This window comes from Nomascus leucogenys, chromosome 20 (assembly GCF_006542625.1).
Source record: "Nomascus leucogenys isolate Asia chromosome 20, Asia_NLE_v1, whole genome shotgun sequence".
NCBI classification, from domain to species: domain Eukaryota; kingdom Metazoa; phylum Chordata; class Mammalia; order Primates; family Hylobatidae; genus Nomascus; species Nomascus leucogenys.
Window position 1 is genome coordinate 38716130 of NC_044400.1, and position 22710 is coordinate 38738839.

At 37.7% G+C, this 22710-nt stretch overlaps 1 protein-coding gene across 1 annotated transcript in view; it reads left to right on the forward strand.

Annotated features, from left to right (window-relative positions):
- Positions 1–232: 232 nt before the first annotated feature.
- Positions 233–22710, forward strand: part of NFXL1 (nuclear transcription factor, X-box binding like 1) — a 73153-nt gene continuing 50675 nt past the window's right edge. The window contains exons 1-11 of the mRNA XM_003258418.3: positions 233–326; positions 660–896; positions 4149–4322; positions 9776–9885; positions 11805–11935; positions 15628–15806; positions 16048–16209; positions 16311–16411; positions 17087–17201; positions 18536–18660; positions 20858–20980. Coding sequence (XP_003258466.1) covers positions 662–896; positions 4149–4322; positions 9776–9885; positions 11805–11935; positions 15628–15806; positions 16048–16209; positions 16311–16411; positions 17087–17201; positions 18536–18660; positions 20858–20980 — 1455 coding nt within the window. The 5' untranslated portion in view covers positions 233–326; positions 660–661. The remainder of the gene's footprint in view (positions 327–659; positions 897–4148; positions 4323–9775; positions 9886–11804; positions 11936–15627; positions 15807–16047; positions 16210–16310; positions 16412–17086; positions 17202–18535; positions 18661–20857; positions 20981–22710) is intronic.

Genomic DNA, 22710 nt, shown 5'->3' on the forward strand with positions numbered 1-22710 from the left:
AATTGTGGGGTCACGAGACCCTCTGGACCCGCCCGCCTCCACCACCAGGCGCCCCTATGACCTTCGACCCCTCCCTAGCCCCAGAGCACGCCGGGAGTTGTAGTTCCCAAAGGCCTGTCCAGGCCAGCGCAGGCGCTTGGGGTTCCACTTCCACCCAACCCCCGCACCTTTCCGGATAAGGAAGCGGCCCGTGCTGCCACGCAGTCGCCGGACCGCAGGCGGGGGCTTCTGGGAGTTGTAGTCTGTTGGGGTGTGCGCCGTCGGTAAGGAGACGTAGCTTTCCGTGGGGTCTACCACTGCAGTTGGTTCCTGGCGGGAGCTGCAGGGTCAGTCTGTGACTCTTCCCCTACCACGCTCCCCCAGAGCCTGAGGAGGCGGTTTCCACTTCTCCTCCGGCTGTCTTCGGCACTGTGTGCTTCTTGCTCCGCGGTTTATTTCTCTACCTAGTCCTCCCTCCCCTCTTCGGTCCATCTCCAAAGCCTGGGCTTGGCGGGGACTCGCCCTCCGGTAAAAGGCAGGGCCGCGACCTCCTGAAACCCGGTCCCCGCCCTGCAGGAACCTTCCTCACTCGGCCCCTCACACCGGTTTCCGCACTGACCCTCCTTCGCCTCGGTCCTCGCCGCGCTCACCCCCTTCCACTCTTTTTTTTTTCTCTGCAGGGATGGAAGCTTCCTGGCGCCAGGTGGCCGGTGGCCGAGGCCGAGCCCGGGGACGGGCCACTGTCGCCCCCTCAGGAAATGGAGTCCATCTCCGCGGCGCCGGAGGAGGGCGAGAGAAGGGGTCGGTGGGCGCGGTTCCTTCTGGCGCCAGTCCCGGAGGAGTCGCGACCACGGCGGCTGCAGGCAGCAGGCACAGCCCCGCGGGATCCCAAGCCCTGCAGACTACCGCAGCCAGCGGTGAGAATGGCTCCCGCCCGCAGGCTCACCTGGATGCCTCCTAAGGCAGTTCCTAGTCAGGACCGCCTCCGCCCTCGCCTTCTTTCTTTGACTGCTTTTCCTCTCCTTCGGGAGTTTGTTATCGGGCCCACTTCTCCAGCCTTTCAGGTGGCTGCTCTTTTCGGCATTCTAGGTAGATTTCCATCGCACCTCTTTCATCTTAATTTTAGGTGGTATTACCTTTGTTACTTCCCTCAACTCTTGCCTACTTGAATCTCCAGACCATCAGTTGTAAATTGTGGCCCGGTGTTCTGATTTGGTCTATAATGTTTGGTTAACACAGAGTTTTAAATGTGGATTGATTGTCAGCGTTTGTTTGTCGTTTTTAAAAATCTGGTTAACAACCTTGTGGCTTTAGTTATCTTTGTGCATGGCAACAGTCAGCTCGGCTGAGTCACAGAAATCCCATTTAGATTGGACTTGGGCAAACCATCTCACATTCTCTCTCATTTCTGGAGCCAGGTGTCATTTGTCATCTTTACCTTTGCCTTTGTTTCTTGACTTATTCCTTGTAAGCACTTGAGCTTTGATACCTTCCTTGACTGTAGTTCCTATTTACAAATTCCATGTCCTTCTGTGGACATATCTGGTGTTGCCTCTGATATATCAATACCTTTCATCCAAGACCATGTTTTTGTGGAGCCAGGGAGCACTTACACACAATTGTGCATGGGGCCGAGGGAATAATCCCTGAAATCATTTTATTTTTGTGTTTGGAAGGCATTTCAGGTTACATTTTCTTGGGGGGGGTATGGAGCAGAATTGAGTATCTTGAGTGATTTTTCTCCTAGGCTAATTTTAAAGGTAGGTGGTATTCTCTTAGCATGCAGTTAATGGCGGTGATGATAAGGTATGCAATATGGAGACGTGTGAACAGGTTTGGTAAACTTGCTTTTTTTTTTTTTGAGACGGAGTCTCGCTCGTCGCCCAGGCTGGAGTTCAGTGGCGCAATCTCGGCTCACTGCAAGCTCTGCCTCCCGGGTTCACGCCATTCTCCTGCCTCAGCCTCTCCGAGTAGCTGGGACTGCAGGCGCCTGCCACCACGCCCGGCTAATTTTTTTTTTTTTTTTTTTTTTTTTTTTTTAGTAGAGACGGGGTTTCACCATGTTAGCCAGGATGGTCTTGATCTCGTGAGTAGAATGAAAACAAGCATTCTGGCCGGGCGCGGTGGCTCAAGCCTGTAATCCCAGCATTTTGGGAGGCCGAGGCGGGCGGATCACGAGGTCAGGAGATGGAAACCATCCTGGCTAACACGGTGAAACCCCGTCTCTACTAAAAATACAAAAAATTAGCCGGGCGTGCCAGGCGCGGTGGCTCACGCTTGTAATCCCAGCACTTTGGGAGGCCGAGGCAGGCGGATCACGAGGTCAGGAGATCGAGACCACGGTGAAACCCTGTCTCTACTAAAAATACAAAAAAAAATTAGCCGGGCGTGGTGGCGGGCGCCTGTAGTCCCAGCTACTGGGAGAGGCTGAGGCAGGAGAATGGCGTGAACGCGGGAGGCGGAGCTTGCAGTGAGCCGAGATTGCGCCACTGCACTCCAGCCTGGGTGACAGAGCGAGACTCCGTCTCAAAAAAAAAAAAAAAAGGTAAAAAAAAAAAAAGATTAGCCGGGCGTGGTGGCGGGCGCCTGTAGTCCTTCCTCGGGAGGCTGAGGAAGGAGAATGGCGTGAGCCCGGGAGGCGGAGTTTGCAGTGAGCCGAGATCTCGCCACTGCACTCCAGCCTGGGCGACAGAGCAAGACTCCCTCTCAAAAAAAAAAAAAAAAGGAAAAAGAAAACAAGCATTCTCTACCTGGATAGTTGAGATTTGGCTGTAAGGAATAATACGTGAGAAGGTTGTCTTGTCAACTTGTCTTTACTTTGAGATGATGTTAGGTGAATACATTTATCAGGTTATGAATGTTCTCATTATCTCTGTCCAGTTCAGCCTTTTTTCTTACGTATCTTTTAAGTGCTAATTTCCCATAGATTAATGACATTTATCATCTCTTTTATGACAAGTTTTGAGTTATATATCTCATAGCCAGTTCTTTTTTCCCAGTACTCAAAGCTTGCTAGGTAAGCATGATACACATTTTCGTCGAGGTTTACTTGAAATACTCAATTTGTTTTGTTAATAACCCCTAACCAAACTGGCTGCAATAAGAAAAGGAAAATGTTTCATCAGGGAACATACGAATATACCACCCACGATAAGAGAGCTTATCTTGGTAGTGGCTCATCAGTTTGAAGTATAATGTGAATTTTAAAATAGTCAATCAGTAAATTTAAAATCCTCTCAAGATGGGAATTCATGAACTCAGATCGGTTCTGCAGGTTTGTGGCTCCTTTCTTAAACTACGATTGCTGTCCATAAGAGCTTATTAACGCTTAGTGCTTGAAGAAAATCCCCGTGGTCCTTGCTCTCAAGAAGTTTGAAGTTTCTTTGGGAGTATGTGCAGTGAAGTAATCTAATTTTGTTTTGCATGATTAATCAAGTAACAAAATGAGAAGTACAGTAGTGCTAAATAGTGGAAGAACGAATCCAAAATTAACATTTGTTTTGGAATGAAGTTGGAAGAAACATGTTTTCCATGTTAATATTTTGTGTGGATTAATGTAAAATATGTTTTTTTTTGTGACCACAAAAAGTCCATAATAAAGGCAAAAAGTTCTTGACTTAAGAAGCCTATTATAAATATAGTGGGTGCATAGCGAGTACTGTTGGTATAAACTCTTTGGTAGGGCTGGACTGGACTGGGCTGGGCCGTCCTGTCCTATCCTACCTGTTGTTCAGAAGACGGTAGTTTGAAGTACCTTCCTTCCCTGATTCTTTATGTGCTCACTGTGGACATGTTCCCTCACTTCTTAAAAATTACTGTGCACAATGTACTTTAAAACATCTTAATTTTTGTTAGTCCTTATTTTGAAGTGGATCACCAGTATTTTGATAGTTTTATTGTATTTTCGTTTTTTTTTCTTGATTTATCACCGTTTTCATAAAAATTTGCTGCATTTTAGCAGGATACTTACAAAAGTGAAAGTTTTTGTTGTGGTATTCTCTTTAGTTGTGTGTCAAGGAATTTGAAAATACTTTTCTCATGGATTACAGGAAGATAGAATGCTCCAAAGGTGACTTTCAAATGCATGTTGTAAAATGATATATTAGCACATTATGCTTTTCTTTTTGAGAGATTGTTTTGCAGAAATGAAACTTTTTTCTTTTAAACAGAGCTAATGTCTCAGAAAAAATTTGAAGAAATCAAGAAAGCTAACCAAGCTGCAGCCAGAAAACTTGTTGAAGAACAGTTTAGCTCTTCATCTGAAGAAGAAGGAGATGAAGATTTTGAAGGAAAACAGGGAAAAATAGTTGCAAATACGTTTATAACATACACTACTCAGACAGGTACTGATCTTTTAAATTTTGACTTTTGACGTCAATGAAACTGTATTCCTGACATTTTTTTGGTAATGCCTTTGTTCTATATGGAATAGATTTTATATCTTAAGATGAGCACTGTATGTTCTAGAGTTGAATTTTTGTACACTTTGGTATTTGAGTTATATATTGTGTAACACTAATTTTTCTATAAAGCAAATAGAATGGCAGTGGCTCTTTTATAGCCTTGGGAGGCCTTTGTGTGTATTTAATTGGCATTTCAGTAGAATGCTTGGATGGGGCTGCTAAAGCTCCTGAGCGATGGACTGGAGCAAATTTTTTCTGGTTGTGACGATTTGATTGAACTAGAGGACTTTGTGTACCCCTTTCAATCTATTCATTGTTTTCATCATGTTAAATGTGTCTTGAAGTCTTTTTAATTCTTTATTTCCTTATTTTATATCTTATTTACAACATCTGATTTTCATGTATTTATTTTTAGAGTTGGGGGTCTTGTTCTGTTGCCCAGGCTGGAGCGCAGTGGTACAATCATATTTCACTGCAGCCTCGAACTCCTGGGCTCAAGTGATCCTCCTGCCTCAGCTTCCCGAGTAGCTGAGACTACAGGCATGTGCACTGCACCTAGCCATACTTTTTTAAAAAAACCTAAATTTCCTCAGGTTTGACGTGTACATTCGTGTTATCTGTGGTTTATATCTGGTTGCTCTTAAAGCCACGTTTGTTTATGTGAGAGAGGGCCAAAATGATGTTGCTGTGTACCACTTTAGTATTAAGTGTAAAAATAGATTATTTTAAATGTAAATATTATTAAACTTTCTGCCTTTTATACTTTAAAATTATTATTGGAAATATTCTTGTATGTAGGCCAGGCACAGTGGCTCACACCTATAACCCCAGCACTTTGGGAGGCCGAGGCCGGGGGATCACTTGAGGTCAGGAGTTTGAGACCAGCCTGGCCAACATGGTGAAACCCCATCTCTACTAAAAATACAAAAAATTTAGTTGGGCATGGTGGCGCACACCTGTAATCCCAGCTACTTAGGAGGCTGAGGCAGGAGAATTGCTTGAACGTGGGAGGCGAAGGTTGCAGTGAGCTGAGATTGCGCCACTGCACTCCAGCCTGGGAGACAGAGCAAGACTCCGTCTCAATTTAAAAAAAATAAAAATAAATATTTTTGCATGTAATGTCAACATTTATTAATATATTTGTAGATATGTCATATTGTTTATATACTTTTTATTAGTAATAATATATTTATACCCTTGCTTGCTTCTTTTTCTTACTTTAGTATACTGTTAAAACCAGGAAAAACCTTACAAATATTTTGGGAAACAGTTCTAGAGAGGAGAGATGACTTTCCTAGAGTTATACAATTAGCAGAGCTGGGTTTAAACCTAGTTGACTTAGCTTTAGAGCCATTACTGGGCTGATTGCATTTTCTCTGTAAAAGCAGGAAAATTCTGAGGAGATTAGACGGTTACTTTTGTACCTGTTTATGGGGAAAAAGCAGCATTGTACAGCAGTTAAGAACATTGACACGAGTCAGATTGCTACGGTTTGATTCTTGGCTTTGCTACTTGGCTGTAGGATGTTTGACATATTGCTTAGCATCTTAGGGGCTCAGTTTCTTCTTTTGTAAAATGGGTATAATGATGCTAAATACCATAGAGTTGTTAGGATGAAATGAATCAGTATATGTAAGTACTGTAGTGCTTACAGTAGTGCCTGTTTTGTAGCCTGTGCTGTATATCTGTTTGCTGGAATGTTTAATGTATTTTGTGGCTTGATTATTAGAGATTTTCTATCATAGCTGCTGCTTTCTTTTAAAAAATTTGTTTCTCTTTTTTTTTTTTTTTTTTTTTGAGACGGAGTCTCGCTCTGTCGCCCAGGCTGGAGTGCAGTGGTGAGATCTCGGCTCACTGCAAGCTCCACCTCCCGGGTTCACGGCAATCTCCTGCCTTAGCCTCCTGAGTAGCTGGGACTACAGGCACCCACCACCACTACCGGCTAATTTTTTGTGTTTTTAGTAGAGACAGGGTTTTACTGTGTTAGCCAGGATGGTCTCCATCTCCTGACCTCGTGATCCGCCTGCCTCGGCCCCCCAACGTGCTGGGATTACAGGCGTGACCCATCGCGCCCGGCCAAAAATTTGTTTCTTTTTTCAGTCATGTCTTCCCTTGATCATAAGGCCCCACATCCTAAGCTCTCTTCTTCTACTCTATACTAATGTGTTCCTTAGTTATTATATTGTGCTTTCATGAGAAGTATAAGGCCAGTGATGCCAGGATTCAGGCCTGTTAGTACAACAGAATCAGAAGCATAGCAGAGTTTGAGCATGAGTTAGCATAAAGGCAAATAAAGAGCATGAGAGTTAGTCTTTTTTTTGGTTGTTGTTGGAGACAGTCTTCTTCTATTGCCCAGGCTGGAGTGCAGTGATGTGATCATAGCACCCTACAATCTTGAACTACTGAGCTCAAGTGACCCTCCTGCTTTAGCCTCCCAAGTAACGGGTACTGCAAGCACACACCACCATGCCTCGTTAATTTTTTTATAATTTTTTTGTAGAGACAGTGTTTTCCTGTGTTGCCAAGGCTGGTCTTGAATTCCTGGCTACAGAGAATTCTCCCACCTCAGCTTCCCAAAGTAGCAGGCGTGAGCCACTGTGCCTGGCTGAGAGTTAATTAAGTCTTCAGACAGAAGGATTGATGTATTTCACCCTTCCCTTCCCAACCCATAACCTTGGTGATTAGGTAGTTGCCTGAGTATATTGACAGGATCATGAAGATAGTTGCACATCCTCATGTAGGTTTCTAAGGAATTTACCGTATCTGCTAAGGAATTAAGATTAGGAAGTTTGGCTGAGAAGTCTAGGTCGGCAAGGTAAGAATTGATAAAAAGTAACTCTAAGGTTAGAGGGTTTCTTGTTTCTAAAGGACCTTATAGAAAATAATCTTAAGAAGTTTTCTGCTTTGAGAGGACCTCACTTAAACCATTCTAGATAGAGTCATTTTATTTTAAAATAGAAAATGCAATAATGTCTTTCAGTCTAGTATGTAGAAAACATTTGTCATTTGTAAGTTTTATTAATTTTTAATCTGGTTTTAATCTTAAAAGTGTTATGGTAATTTTTTTATGCTGTTTTGTATAAAATCCATTAGTATTTGATTCCCATTCCTTTGCCTCTACCAATGTAAGAAAATCTGATCACTTGATTTAAGAACATACATGCCAGAGTAATGGGATGGTTCCCACCTTAACATTAGTGAATTGAAGACCAGGACTTTACCAAAGGAGTTCATTTTTATTTGAGCACAGCCTTTGCATTTTTATGATTCTTCTCTCAAATTTCAAACTTGCATGGCCAACTTCCTGATGAGTTTCTCTATCTTGCTGGCGCATGGACCCATCAAACTGCTGTTGAAAGAACTTATTTCTTTTGTTTTCTTTATCTTAATAGCACTACAGTTTTCTCAGTCACCCTCCCAAGCCAGACATCTGGGAGCAGAGATGGCATATGCATGTCGTTTACTGCAATTCTCCCTCTGCCCATGTTAGCTCAGCAGACACAGCACTCTTTCCTTCTGAATCTTGACATGAACATCAGCTTTTAAAACTGGCACAATCTCTTTGTCACCATGTCCTCCTAAGTTTTACTTCCTAAATTTCTTAAATCTACCCTTACTCTGCCTGTGTACTGTTATTGCCTAGTTCAAGCCTTTACAGCTGCTTAACATGTGGATTAAATCCATATAATAATTGTGAGGTAGATAACTGTTACTACTAATTTTACAGATGAGAAAACTGAGACACATTAGGTAACTTGCGCAAGGTCATTTTTTGCTTTATCTGCTGTTAACTGTCTCTTAACCGGTACTTCCTTCTTTCAGTCTTGGCCTCCACATACTCATTTTTCTTTAGTTGCCAGAGTCATCTTTTTAAAATGCGTGACTTCAAATGCCATGCTATCCGCTGTGATGTGCTGGGCAGTACATTTTATTGATGCAGCCAAACTTTAATACATGTTTCAAAGAAATCTTACATAAATTTTTAAAATATAAGGTTTTTATTTTGTAAAAGCCTGTTCTATCTTCTTCTTAAATTCTGTTTTTTGAGTTAGCTGTTAAATTAGATGAAATTTAAAATGTTTTGTATCTGTTAATGCCAGCTTTGTTGAAAAGCAAAATAGGCGCCCCATGCTATTCTCCTTTTAAGGATTTTTTTAAAAAACTTCAATGTTTGTTTAAAATAAAGCAACTGTCTTTAATAATTTTATAATAATTTATAGTTTTGAGAGTACTTTGCGATTATTTTGCTTAATGTCCTAAATCACATTTATTTTATGGTAGGGCAAGCTTTTGTAAGTGCCGTGTTTACTCAGATGATTTTAGAAAGTAAAGAATTAGCCACGTCCTATTTATTTAATTTTTCTTTTTGGCAACTTAAATTTTGGCTTGAACCACGTTATTGCCATGGTAAGTTCTGTACTTATGGTAGTTTATGTTTTAATCTACTTTTTTTGAAGACTCAGTTAACTGCTATTGAACAATCTTTATTATTTTAAAGGCATGTAGGCTTATTTCTCTCATACTAAAGTGACTCAGATTATTGCCCTTTTGGTGTCATTTGTGCTTTAGGGGACTCATTCTGTTTTTCATTTTACTGTTACTTGTTATTTGTTGGACCTTCCTGCAGTAACTGCTCACTGCAGTGTAGCATAGAGGTTAAGAGGGTTCACTTTCTAGGCAAACTGAAGTTAATTCTTTTGTGCCTCAGTTTTCTCATCTGTAAAATGAAGATAATAGCTCATTTAATCCTACTGAAGTACTAATAGTACAGTGTCTAGCAAATAAGCACTCAATGATTACTCAAAGAAAATAGTGTCAGGTACTGTTTTTTCTAAAAAGCTTATGCTACCTTCTTAAGCAGAAATAGTGAACATAATTTCATGAGATGTGGCTATTGTACTGTAAAAACCTTAGGGTCTTTCCATTCAACAAGTTTTTATTAGGAATACACCTACTAAATTCACACACACACCCACACCCACCCCCACTCACTCACATCTTTGCTTATATTTATGCTCAGTGGCTCTACTAATTAGTTTAGGTTTTTCCTCTCACACTTTGCTTTTCCTTAAGACTTTATATCTTGCTGCTCTTGCTTATGGCTCTGCCTCTGCCAAATTTGTTAAGAATTGTAACAGCCAAAAAAGCAAGTATAACTGAGAGAGAGAGCTGAGGTACTGATTTTGAACCATGTACACAAGATTTAATACACAGACTTTGTTACCTCTTGACAGCTCATTGGTTACTTTTTTTAAAAAAAACTTCTTGTTTTACAGCTATATTTTGAGCAATTGATATTGCTAGATAGTTCTTACATAATATGGTGCTATTAGTGAATTTGTGTTATTTTCAGATGTTGTTTAGGGTGAGATTTTCAATCTTTAAATTTCCAGATGGAGATACACGTGAATTAGAGCGAACAAAACAATATGTAAATGAAGCTTTTCAAGCAGGGGCTATGACATGCTTAATTTGTATTGCTTCCGTGAAGAGAAACCAAGCAGTAAGTTTTTCCTCCTTATTTATATTAATGTGTCTCCCCAAAATATCTTAGTTTGCACTTACAATACTTAACGATTTATTATTCTTTTGTTTACTTTTGTTTAAAAATGCTTCATTTGAGAATTTTGTATATGAATTGATCTTCATCTTAAAATCTGTAATTTAAAAAAAAATTACCACTAAATGAGTATGCAGTATTTTTAGCACCATTGATATAACTTGGTTGTCTTCAGTTTTAATGCAAATGTTGATTTGATAGAACATTTTTAGCATCTGTACTTTAGAGATTCCCACAAAAGTGAAATGTTAAATGTACTATATTTTATTACTTTTATTGGGTTTGGAAAAAGATACGGTCCCTATCTTCAAGAAAGTAGAACTTGGCAGTAACACTTACGGCTTAATTAGTTAGCATATCCTGTGTTAAAGGCATTTTGGGAAGTGGTGAGGGTCAGTGGGGAGCGAGATTCAGACAAAACTCATGTCCTTGGAGGAGATATGGCCTAGTGATAAAGATATATATATGTAAATTTAAAAGGGCATTAATGAAGCAATTAAGAAGTGATTACTGAATGTGAAAGACTCAACATTTAGACCTTAGATTAATTCACTGCTATTATAGCAGCATTGCCTAGAGAAAGCAAATGAAGTCAGATGAAATAGTTTGGTCATGTAGAGTGAATCAGAAATTTAACATGCTCTGGTTGGATAGAAGAGTATAGCAGATATAGATGCCTTTTGTGCCTAGAGTCATATCTAGTTGGTTTACTCTGATTTCAGCTGCAGGGAATGCATAGTCTCTGCATGCAGATACAAACCCACTTTAAACACTTGCTGTGTGTGTGCGTTTTTTCCACCTCTAATTTTCTTCTTGGAAATTGACTTAGCTAGTACATGGGTATAGTGCAGAAGCACTGGGGAGTTAAAGCCCCTTGCAGCAACATTGCACCACAAGGAGTTGGTAGGTGAATGCCCCAACCTCCTTTCCATTAGCGAGTGGGGCTGGGCAGTCCAAGGCGTGTTTTACGTGGTTCTGCAGAGGGTCCCCTGTAGGATTGAACTTCTGTGGCCCTTAGTGGTAATCAGCTCAACCATATGCCATTCATTGGCATTTCTTTTTCCTGTCTAGTCCCCTTACTCCTGCATCCAAGTTCTTAGATACTGCTTTGGGGGTAACCCAAACTAAGAAGTCGGCTGTTTAATGCTGTTGTTAGCTCATGCAATATGCTATGTGTCTGATTTTATCAAACAGTTGTAAAATGTTATAAGGAAAGGGGAACTGATTTTTATCAGTTTTATCAAAGTGTTTGGCAGGTTTTAAAAATGAATTTAGTATTATTAAGCTTTTAAATTATGTATATTCTTGTTTTTTGATTACCTAATTTTTAGAATTTAGCATTAGTTAGGTGTTAGACTAATAGGTTTTATATAACAAAAGGGCTATGTAGAGATTTATGTACATATTTATGTTTAAGGATTCTTTTGTAGTGTTATTTATACTTGGAAATAATCATCCAACAACAAGAAATTTAAGTACGTAAGTCTACATGATGTAATGTATAGCTATAAATATGCTTATAGAAAAGACTATAAAGTTACATTTCAGTTATTATAGTATGACCTCATTTTTTAAAAGTGTGAAAAAAATATATATATATAAATTTGGAGATTGTCCAGAATGTTAGCAGTAATTATTTCTAGCTGAATGAATCTGTGATTAATAATAATTTTCTTTAAAGTATCCTACATTTAAATGCATTTCCTGTGAAACAGTTCTTCTATTATACTGGAAGGAAAGACCTTTTTTCTTTAATCCTTAGGTAGCTCTTGAAAATAGTTTAGTGTGATACTCATTTTAAATTATTTTACAATTAACAAAGAAAAATTAACATATATTAACTTCTGATACCTTTGTCTTAGGTTTGGAGCTGTTCGGGATGTTTCTGTATATTTCACATGCCCTGTATCCAGAAGTGGGCTAAAGACAGCCAGTTTCTTGTATCTTCTGTGACTGATGATGATTTTGGAAAGAGAGATTATCCCTGGCCTTGGTAACTTTTTCTAATTAGTTGGATTATTATTATTATTTTCAGATGGAGTTTCGCTCTTGTCATGCAGGCTGGAGTGCAGTGGCGATCTTGGCTCACCGCAACCTCCACCTCCTGGGTTCAAGAGATTCTCCTGTCTCGGCCTCCTGAGTAGCTGGGATTATAGGCACCCGTCACTATGCCTGGCTAAATTTTTGTATTTTTAGTAGAGATGGGGTTTCACCATGTCTGCCAGGCTGATCTTGAACTCCTGACCTCAGGTGACCCACCCCAAAAAATCCCAAAGTGCCAACTAGGCTGGCACGCCACTGCACCTGGCCTAATTGGATTATTAAATTGTAGAATAAATGAAAATTGTAGGCTCTAAGTTGCTTTATTGGTGGTTTCAATATCCATGTTGGGCTTTTGATTAGTCATTTGGTGTGTGAAGATGTGGAATCTTGATAAAGGCTTGTTTTTTTCAGTTTGAATTTGTGTAACTACTAGTTCCTTTTGATAACTAATAAATCACCCAGACTTAATTTTCCCTTTGCAAAACAATTCCTTAATTATCCTTTGAAAGGACTTTCAATTTTCTGTAGGACTGAGAATCATTCATAATTGTGATCTTCTTGTCCAGAATTCTATGAGTATGCATTATTATTACATTGTACAAGACTATCCTTTAATGTATTTTGATTATAAGATTCCCAGTTTTATCCTCCCAAATCTCAAAACTGCAGGTGTATATTATACAGTATCATTTTTTTACATTTATTGGTTTTGCTTATTATTGATGATTATTTGATCTTGAGAACTTTTGTTGTATTTCCAGAAAGAGTTGGAGAGTAGAATTTTATATCTCTGCTAAGTAAAGACAATAAGGAATTTATTCATATTGGCTGCCCAGAGAGGTAGATTGACTGTCAAAGTAATGAAGCATAAGCTTCATGGGCTCTGTGTGGTCATATTTTGTAACTTTAGTAACTAATTTTTTGTTTAAATTTTTTTTTTCAATTTTAATTTTAATTTTTATTTTTTTGAGACAGAGTTTTTGCTGTATTGCCCAGGCTGGAGTGCGGTGGTGCGATCTCGGCTCACTGTAGCCACTGCTTGTCGGGTTCAAGCAATTCTCCCATCTCAGCCTCCAGAGTAGGTGGGATTACAGGTGCCTGCCACCATGCCTGGCTAAGTTTTGTGTTTTTAGTGGAGATGAGGTTTCACCATGTTGGCCAGGCTGGTCTTGAACTTCTGGCCTCAAGTGATCCACCCACCTTGGCCCCTCAAAGTGCTGAGATTACAGGCGTGATCCACTGCGTCTGGCCAGTGGTATAGTTTTTAAAAACATTTAGATGTGCTAGTTACTTTTAGAAGAGTATGTAAAAATAGTTCTCAGCAATTGGTGAGATTTTATTCACCTGTTACCAGTGGGGATGTTGAAGTTAATTGAAGGGAAATGACTTCTGGCTCCTCACTCTTAAGTAGTGGAGCCAAAATTTGAAACCTAGGATTTCTTGCTTTTAAATTCAGTGCTTTTTCTATTCTTCCAGCTGAGTTATGTCTTATGACCTTGCTTTTAGAAACATTATTTTTCTTTTCATTGAATGCACACTTTTTGGAAACTGTTTAACATTTCCAAATATATTTGTTTTGCTCCTGCATATTGTTTACTTGTGGTGGAGGAATTTCAGTGTCTAATAGGTACAGAATTAAGCCAGGTGTTCCAGCTTGTTAGTTTAGAGATTTAAACCTTATGTATATATATTTTTTTACCCTCGCTCTTCTCACTTCTGTTTTAAGTAGTCATTTTGCCACAGAAGAGGAAAGGATCAGTTAAAAAAATGTACCGTTACTTCTAATTTAAAAGGAACAACAGTTTAATCAGCTGTGCCATATACTTTGCATTCCATATTTCATATTTTTTTAAGAAAATAAATGACCATTCTGGTTAAGAACCCATTTTGTTTAATCCTCATCAAGATGGAGCTAGAATTTGGTAAAATGTTAATAATTTTAAGTTTTTTATGGAAATAAAAAATTTAAAATACAGGTTTCTACTAAGATACTGCTTTTTAATGAAGAAGATCTAGCATAATTACATTTCATTGTTGGCATCCCGTTATTTAAAATAAAACTCATATATTTGCACATGTTACCCTCACTGGGCCAGTTCAGTTTCAGTGCTGATGGGCAGTGTTAAGGTATGTTGGGTTGCCTATTAGTCATCCATACCCACGCTTATTAAAAATACATATCCCCTCCACACTAGCTTAAAGAAATAGTAAACACTTTTCTTTTAATAAAAAAAATTGAACTCTTCCAACAAAGTGCCAGTTATTTATTCCAGAGGCAGATGAACTTAGTATTTTGTTTTTGATTTTTCATTACAAGAACAAATATCTTTTGGTTATTTTGAGTATTTATGTGGCATTTATTTGGAAACAGAACATGTCCTCATGACAATGAAAATATTTTGTATATGATACAAAAGAAATTTAAATGTTAATTTGAAACTTGTTCTAGTATAATATAATATAGTATAGTACACTAACTATACTCATTTGTCTGGGAGATAAGGTTAGAGCATCTTTTGAGAATGGAGTGATCTATGATGATCTACAAGTACATTTTTGATAGAGCTGAAGGTTAACACTTTTACTACCAAAACTTATTTATTTTAATAGTGGAAGTTTAAAGTCTTTCATGGTACTTGAACTTTTCTTTGACTTAGGCACATTCGAATTATATCTTTTTTTTGGGCTGGGCACAGTGGCTCACGCCTGTAATCCCAGCACTTTGGGAGGCCAAGGCTGGTGAATCACTTGAGGTCAGGAGTTAAGACCAGCCTAGCTAACATGGCAAAAACCCTGGATCTACTAAAAATACAAAAAATTAGCTGGGCATGGTGGCGTGCACCTGTATTCCCAGCTACTTGGGACACTGAGGCACAAGCATTTCTTGTACCTAGGAGGCAGAGGTTGCAGTGAGCCGAGATTGCGCCACTATACTCCAGCCTGGGTGACAGAGTGAGACTTTTTCTCAAAAAAGAAAAAAAAAGAATTATATGTTTTTTTGTGCTAGATGTTGAGAATTATGAAATTCTTTATTTTCAAGTTTATTCCCCCTTAATTCTAAATTGTAGTCATGTTTCTTGCGGTATTGCCTGTCTATAACCTGACTTCTCTCTTCTGTTTGCTGTTGCTAATATATTTTGTTTATTTGTAAACCACAAAACAAAACTTAAAAAGTTGAGCTTTATGAAAAGCAGAGTGAATTCCTGAAGAATAAAGTTCAGGTGGTTAGTAGAAAACTAATGTTTCTTTTTGTAGCTGTATTCTAGATATGTGCTGTCTAATTCATGGTAACTAGCCACATGTAGCTGTTTCAATATTTAGAAATTATAAGAAATTTGATTCCTTCCTCAGTTGTAAGCACTAGCCACGTTTCAAGTGCTCACAGTATGTGGCTAATTGCTACTGTATTGGACAATTCCGGTATAAAACTGTACCATCATCTCAGCACATTGTATTGTGCAGTGCTGTTCTATATGGTTGAAATAGATTTTAATAAGATCTTGTTTTTTCACTAACACAAAGATGGAGCAGAGTTCTTAACATAAAACTAATTTAACAGAATATACTCTGTTACTAAGTATATTTCTTCTCTCATGTTGCTTTTAAAGGTGAAGTTAGCTTTAATAATTTTCTTCTTTGTAGTCCAAAATGTAGGTTTGAATACAAACGATCTGAAACACCTAGTAGGTACTATTGCTATTGTGGAAAAGTAGAAGATCCACCTTTAGATCCGTGGCTTGTGCCTCATTCATGTGGCCAAGTATGTGAGCGTGAATTTAAACCTCCTTGTGGCCATAAGTGTTTACTCCTCTGTCATCCAGGTGAGTTATATATTGCATTTTAAATTGTTTGTGGGTGATTATTTCTTCTTATGTTGAGGCAAAAAAAAAATTGTAAAAGTTGAATTCACAGTTTAAGTTTGCCATGAGAAAATATTGAAAGTTATTGCCTTCTGTAAAGTATCAGTAAAAAAAGTTCTAGAAATTATTGATAGGTGTAGAAATTGAAAGTTTTAGTTTCTGACTTTAGATTTTTTTTTTTTTTGCTTTTACTGAATTCTAGGTCCCTGCCCTCCTTGTCCAAAGATGGTCACAACTACTTGTTACTGTAAGAAAGCAAAACCTATCCCTCGTAGGTGCAGTGCCAAGGAATGGTCTTGTCAGTTGCCGTGTGGACGGAAGTTGCTTTGTGGGCAACATAAGTGTGAAAATCCTTGTCATGCAGGTAAAAGGCCATACCCATTAGATTTTTCTGACTTTAAGCAAAAGTCAAAGCAATCTTTATTGCTTTTATGTTTCCGTGCTAATTTATCATTCTGGTTTTAGGAAGCTGTCAGCCTTGTCCAAGAGTTAGTAGACAAAAGTGTGTCTGTGGCAAAAAAGTAGCTGAAAGAAGTTGTGCAAGTCCACTATGGCACTGTGATCAAGTAAGTTTATATGCATTTCGAGGGGTGGGTATTAAAGAATACACAAAGCATAGACAACCTAGAAAGCAGCAAGGCTAATCAGGTTTAGTTGGATAAAAGGCAAGGAAGAATAGCAACTCAGATGAATTATATCATGTTTTAAGAAACTACTTTTAAATTAAATATCATTTTTCATTATTGGAGGAAAAATTTTTTTCAAAGTAACGGCTATTTGTTGAATTTTGGATTCACTACATTTGTACTCTTTCTTGCTAGCTCTTGTCCCCTTCTTCTCTTTCCCCTCTCTTCAACCAGCACCCCTCCCTGCTTCTTGAATTAATCCAATTGAGGAAGTAAGATTGATTTTATAGGTTGCTTGTCCTAGAATTGGCATGGTTTTAATGCCACTTAGAACTCCTTGGTGAATGGCCATATGGAGCTGCATGTAGTTTTTTTCCGTATTGTATTTTTAAAATATACTTTTTGGTGCATAAGAAATATATGTGTGTGTATACATATGTATATATGTATCTGTATATACATACGTATAACACCTGTATAAAATATAAAGTAAAATAATATGAGGGACGTAAAGCAGTTATTTATTTGTGATTGAAAAATGGATTGTGTCTTGTATGAAGTCTTTTTTTGTTAACTTTTGAATCCTTCATTAGTGTTTATTGCATTTCATTTTAGGTATGTGGAAAAACACTGCCATGTGGGAATCATACATGTGAGCAAGTTTGCCATGTTGGTGCTTGTGGAGAATGTCCTCGATCTGGGAAAAGGTTCTGTCCATGTCAGAAATCAAGTAAGACTTGTGTTTTTTTAATATATAGGAAATGATCTGTCAAGCCATGAAAAGACATTCAAAAGATGTCCTCCAGGAAACTTAAGTGCATATTACTAAATGAAAGAAGCCAGTCTGAAAAAGCTACAAAATTTAAGCCCCCAACTATATGACATTCTGGAAAGGTCCAAACTGTGGTGATCAATGGCTTCCAAGGGTTGAGGAGAGAGAGAGAGATGAATAGGAGAGACATAGAAGATTTTCAGGGCAGGGAAACTCCTCGGTGTGATACTATAATGGTGGATATATGTCATTATACATTTGTCCAAACCTATAAAATATACAACACCATGAGTGAACCCTTATATAAACTATGATCTTTGGGTGATTATGATGTGCCAATGTAAGTACATCAGTTATAACAAATGTACCAGTCTGGTGGGGTTTGATAATAAGGGAGGCTGTGCTATTGTCATTATTATGTAATAGGTTATAGGTGAGTTTATTTTAGGCTCCTTTGAGATATAGCATAGTAGGATAGCACTTTGAGTAAGCTTTTTTGACTCTCCACAAATAACAGCATCATATGTATAAGACTACTAATACTTGTCACAATATGTTTATGTTAAAGGTGAGTTTTATAATTTTGTAGTTGTTACAGTTTTTTAAGAGAGGTGGTTTTATCCTGTCGCCCAGGTTGGAGTGCAGTGGTGTGATCCTAGCTCACTGCAGCCTCAGACTCCTGGGCTCAAGTGATCCTCCTGCCTCAGCCTTCTCAGTAGCTGGGAATACAGGCACCTGTCACCATGCCTGGCTCATTTAAAAAAATTTTTTGTAGAGATGGGCTCTCCCTATGTTACCCAGGCTGGCCTTGAACTCCTGGCCTCAAGTAATCCTCCTGCCTTGGCCTCCCAAAGTGCTGGGATTATAAGTGTGAGCCACTGCACCTGGCCTGAGTTTTACAGTGTTTTAAAGACTAAATCTTTCTTTTTGTCTTTGTGGGGTAGTTCAGAGCAAGTTTTTTAAGACAAATTTTTACATTAGGAAAATTCATGAATGGTTTATGTAGTCTTTACTCATTTCTTTAGATAAACTATTTCTGAAGTAGATAGCCCATAAAAATGTGTTTCTTGAGGATGGTAACTTGTGTCAAATTTCTTTTTAAAAACCATAAACTTCACAAATATTAGGGATTATTTTCATTAAAGTTAATTTTTCCCAATGATTATGTGGATACAAAAATTTATAGTCTGAAAGTGGTAGTGTTCCTTAGGGAGCCTGAAGAACATGGCACTTTGTTGATGTTTAATAATAATGTCTCTTATTATTAACATTGACTTTTTATATGTTTTTAGAGTTTTCTTTGCCTTGTACAGAAGATGTACCAACTTGTGGAGACAGTTGTGACAAAGTACTTGAATGTGGAATCCATAGATGTTCACAGCGTTGTCACCGAGGTCCCTGTGAAACATGTAGACAAGTTAGTCATCTCCTGTAATAATTACTTTTAAGAGCTACCTATCATAATATATCAAATGAGATTGTCCTGTGGTTGTTTTCTATTACTTATTTTCATATACATCTGTGTCATGATCTATATGAATTTAGTGACCTAATATTAGGGTAAGAAGCAGGAGAGTACAGGCATACCACGTTTTATTGCATTTCACTTTATTGTGCTTTGCCAATACTGCATTTTTAATAAATTGAAGGTTTATGGTAAGCCTTTGTAAAAGTCTTTCAGCTCCATTTTTCCAACAGTATGTGCTCATGTCTCTGTCACTTTTGGTAATTCTTGCACTATTTCAGACTTCTTCATTATCATTATATCTGTTATGCTGGTGATCTTTGATGTTACTATTGTGATTGTTTGGGGGTGCCACAGACCATGCCCATATTAGACAGTGAATTTAATGGTTAAATGTTGTGCATGTGTTCTTACTGCTCTACTGACCAGTCGTTCCCCATTTTCTTTCCCTCTCCATGGGCCTTCCTGTTCCCTGAGAGACAACAATATTGAAATTAGGCCAATTGATAACCCTACAATGGCTTTTGTAAATGTTCAAGTGAAAGGAAGAGTCGCACATTTCTCATTTAAATCAAAAGCTAGAGATGATTAAGCTAGTGAGGAAGGCAAGTTGAAAGCTGAAATAGGCTGAAAGGTCTCTTGCATCAATTAGCCATGTTGTGAATGCAAAGGAAAAGTTCTTGAAGGAAATTAAAATTGCTACTGCAGTGAATACAGGAATGTTAAGAAAGTGAAACAGCCTTATTGATGATAGGGAGGAAGATTTAGAGGTCTGCAAACAAGATCAAAGTAACTATAATATTACCTTAAGCCAAGTACTCCAAAGAAAGGCCCTAACTTCAATTCTATGAAGGCTGAGAGAGGTGAGGAAGCTGCACAAGAAAAGTTTGAAACTAGCAGAGGTTGGTTCATGAGGTTTAAGGAAAGAAGCCCTCTTCATAATATAAAGGTGCAAGGTGAAACAGCAAGTGTTGATGTAGAAGCTGTTGGGTTATCCAGATGATCTAGCCAAGGTAATTGATGAAGGTGGCTACATTAAACAAAAGATTTTCAACTGAGATGAAATATGAAGAAACCATATAGGACTTTCACAGTTAAAGCTTCAAACCGTCAAAGAATAGGCTGACTTTCTTCTTAAGGGCTAATGTAGCTGATGACTTTAAATTGAAGCCAGTGCTCATTTACCATTTCAGAAATCCTAGGGATCTTACGAATTTTGCTAAATCTAGTCTGCCTATGCTCTGTAAATGGAACAACAAAGCCTAGATGACAGCACATCTATGGACAGCACATCTTTATGGCATGGTTATAAGCCCACTCTTGAGACTGACTGATGAGGAAATACTCCTTTCAAAATATTACTGCTCATTGACAATGCACCTGGTCACCCAAGAGCTCTGATTGAGGTGTACAAAGAGATGAATGTTTTTATGCCATGTCTGCTAACACAGTATCCATTCTGCAGCCCATGGATCAAGGAATAATTTTGACTTTCAAGTTTTATTTTTTAAGAAATACATTTCCTAAGGCTCTAGCTGCCATAGATAGTGATTCCTCTGATGAATCTTAGCAATGTAAATTGAAAACCTGGAAAGGATTCCTAATTTTAGATGCTATTCAGAACATTCATTATAACGAGATTAGGTCAAAATATCAACATTAACTGGAGTTCATAAGAAGTTGATCCCAGCCCTCATGGGTGACTTCAAGTGTTCAAGACTTCAGTAGAGGCCTAGACTTGAGACTTTAAAGTTGTATATGTCATTCTGGTTTTGACCAGAGTACCAAGTCCACAAGTTAGCTTACTAGATAATCTAGTTTTTTTGGCTTTACTGAGACAAGAGTTGCAGATGTTATGGTTGTAATGAAACGTAAGTGGTTTTATTATGTTATTTTTTTTTTTTTTTTTTTTTACTATTCAATATCAGTTTTCTAAATTTAATAACAAATTTATATGAAGTCCTTTTTGGAACAAAGTAAGATATAAGCAAATGTTTTAGGAAATTCAAATTGGTTTTTGGTAAAGTTTATTATACAAATTTAGTGTTAAAATTTTTGTTCGTTATGTTTTAATAATTGTAGAAGTTGCAATGTGAGGAAAAAATATTAACAAAAATCAATTTTAATAGCATTTCTTTTATTCTTCCAGGAAGTGGAAAAGCATTGTCGCTGTGGAAAGCATACAAAACGAATGCCTTGTCATAAACCTTATCTGTGTGAAACTAAGTGTGTTAAGATGCGTGACTGTCAGAAGCATCAATGTAGAAGAAAGGTTTGTGTATTAACCTTGGAAACCTCTGATTTAAAGACTATATTGAATTTCTCCATTTTGGGCCCACAATAAGTGCTGTCTTGAATTGTTTTCCAAATGTTCAGGCATACGCTTTGCTTTAATATATTAATAAATGTTCTAGATGAACCTTAATCTAGATAATTTTTGTACTAGTGGGAATTGTACCAATTTTTTCAAATGAGAATAGTTTCTTGTCCTGTGCATTGTCTTCTCAGCTTGATATTTCTGATCACTGAAATGTATGATTTTCATGTTTTATATTTGTGTATTTTATAAACCCCAAATACATTGTCTTTACTTTTGCTTTAAATAATGAGTTATCTTTTCAATAGCTTGAAAAAATAAGAAAAAGTAATTTTTGATATTTATCATCATACTTGTTTAGGTGTTTTTCATCTTTTTGTATAGATTCACATTTCCATCACATTTCATTTTTGTTTCTATTCTGAAGGAGTTCCTTTAACATTTTTAGTAGTGCTGGCCATGAATTCTTTCAACTTTGTATGTCTGAATATACCTTTCTTTAGTCTTTGTGAAAAATATTTTTACTTTAGAGTTCTAGTTTGGCAGTTTTTAACCCCCATACTTAAAAGGTATTGCTCTACTATCTTTTAGCTTGCATTTTTTCCAATTAGTAGTATGCTGTGATTGTTGTATCTGTTCCTCTGTACTGATTGTTTCTCTTTTTTTCTGGCTGGTTATGAAGATCTTTCGCTTTATCACCAGTTTTCAGCAGTTTGTTTCTGGTGTTCTTGGTATGGTGTTCTTTATGTTTCTTAACTTAGTTTTCATCAAGCTGCTTAGATCTGTAGGTTTATAGTTTTCATTATATTTGTGAAGTTTTTGGTTTTTATTTCTTCAGATTTTTTTTTTCTGTTTTCCCTTACCCATCACCTTTTGAGACTTCGAGGACATGTATATTATATGCTGCTTGAATTTCTAAGTTCACTGATACTATATTTATTTTTCAGTCTGTTTCTGTTTTATATAGTTTTGTCTTCAACATTGCTAATTTTCTTCTGCATTGTCTAATCTGCTTTTTATCCCATCCTGTGTTTTTCATCTGAGAAGTTGTGTATTTTCATCTCTAGAAGTTGGATTTGGGTCTTTTTTATATCTTCTGTGTTTCTCCTTAGCATGTTCATGCTTCCTCTATCTACTTGAATGTGAGATAGGCTATATTTGTAATGTCTGTTTTAATATCCCTGTGTACTAATTCTGTCATCTCTCATTTCTGAGTCTGTTTCTGTTTGACTTTTCTGCTTTTTTGGGGTTATGTTTTCCTGCTTCTTTGTCTGCTAGATGATTTTTGATTGTTTCTAGACATGAACTTTACATTTTTGGGTGCTGGTTCTTTTTGTTTATTTGTATTTCTTTAAATATTTTTAAGCCTTATTCTAGGACAAAGTTAAGTTACTCAAAAACTGTTCTTTCAGAGGCTTGATATTTTTAAGTGTGACCAGAACACTCTTTTGTTTAGGGCTAATTTGGCCCCATTACTGAGGCAATAGGTCTTCTAAGTACTCTACTTGATGCCCAGGTATTAGAAGGTCCTTCTACTCTGGCTGTAAGGAACACAGACTTTTTCCCAGCCTTGTGTGATCTCTTGAAATTATTCTGCCTTCTCCTTCCAGTGGTTCTTTCTCAGCTTTTGGATTGTTTCCTCTCACACACATACAGACCAGTACTCAGCCAAAGACCCAAGAAGT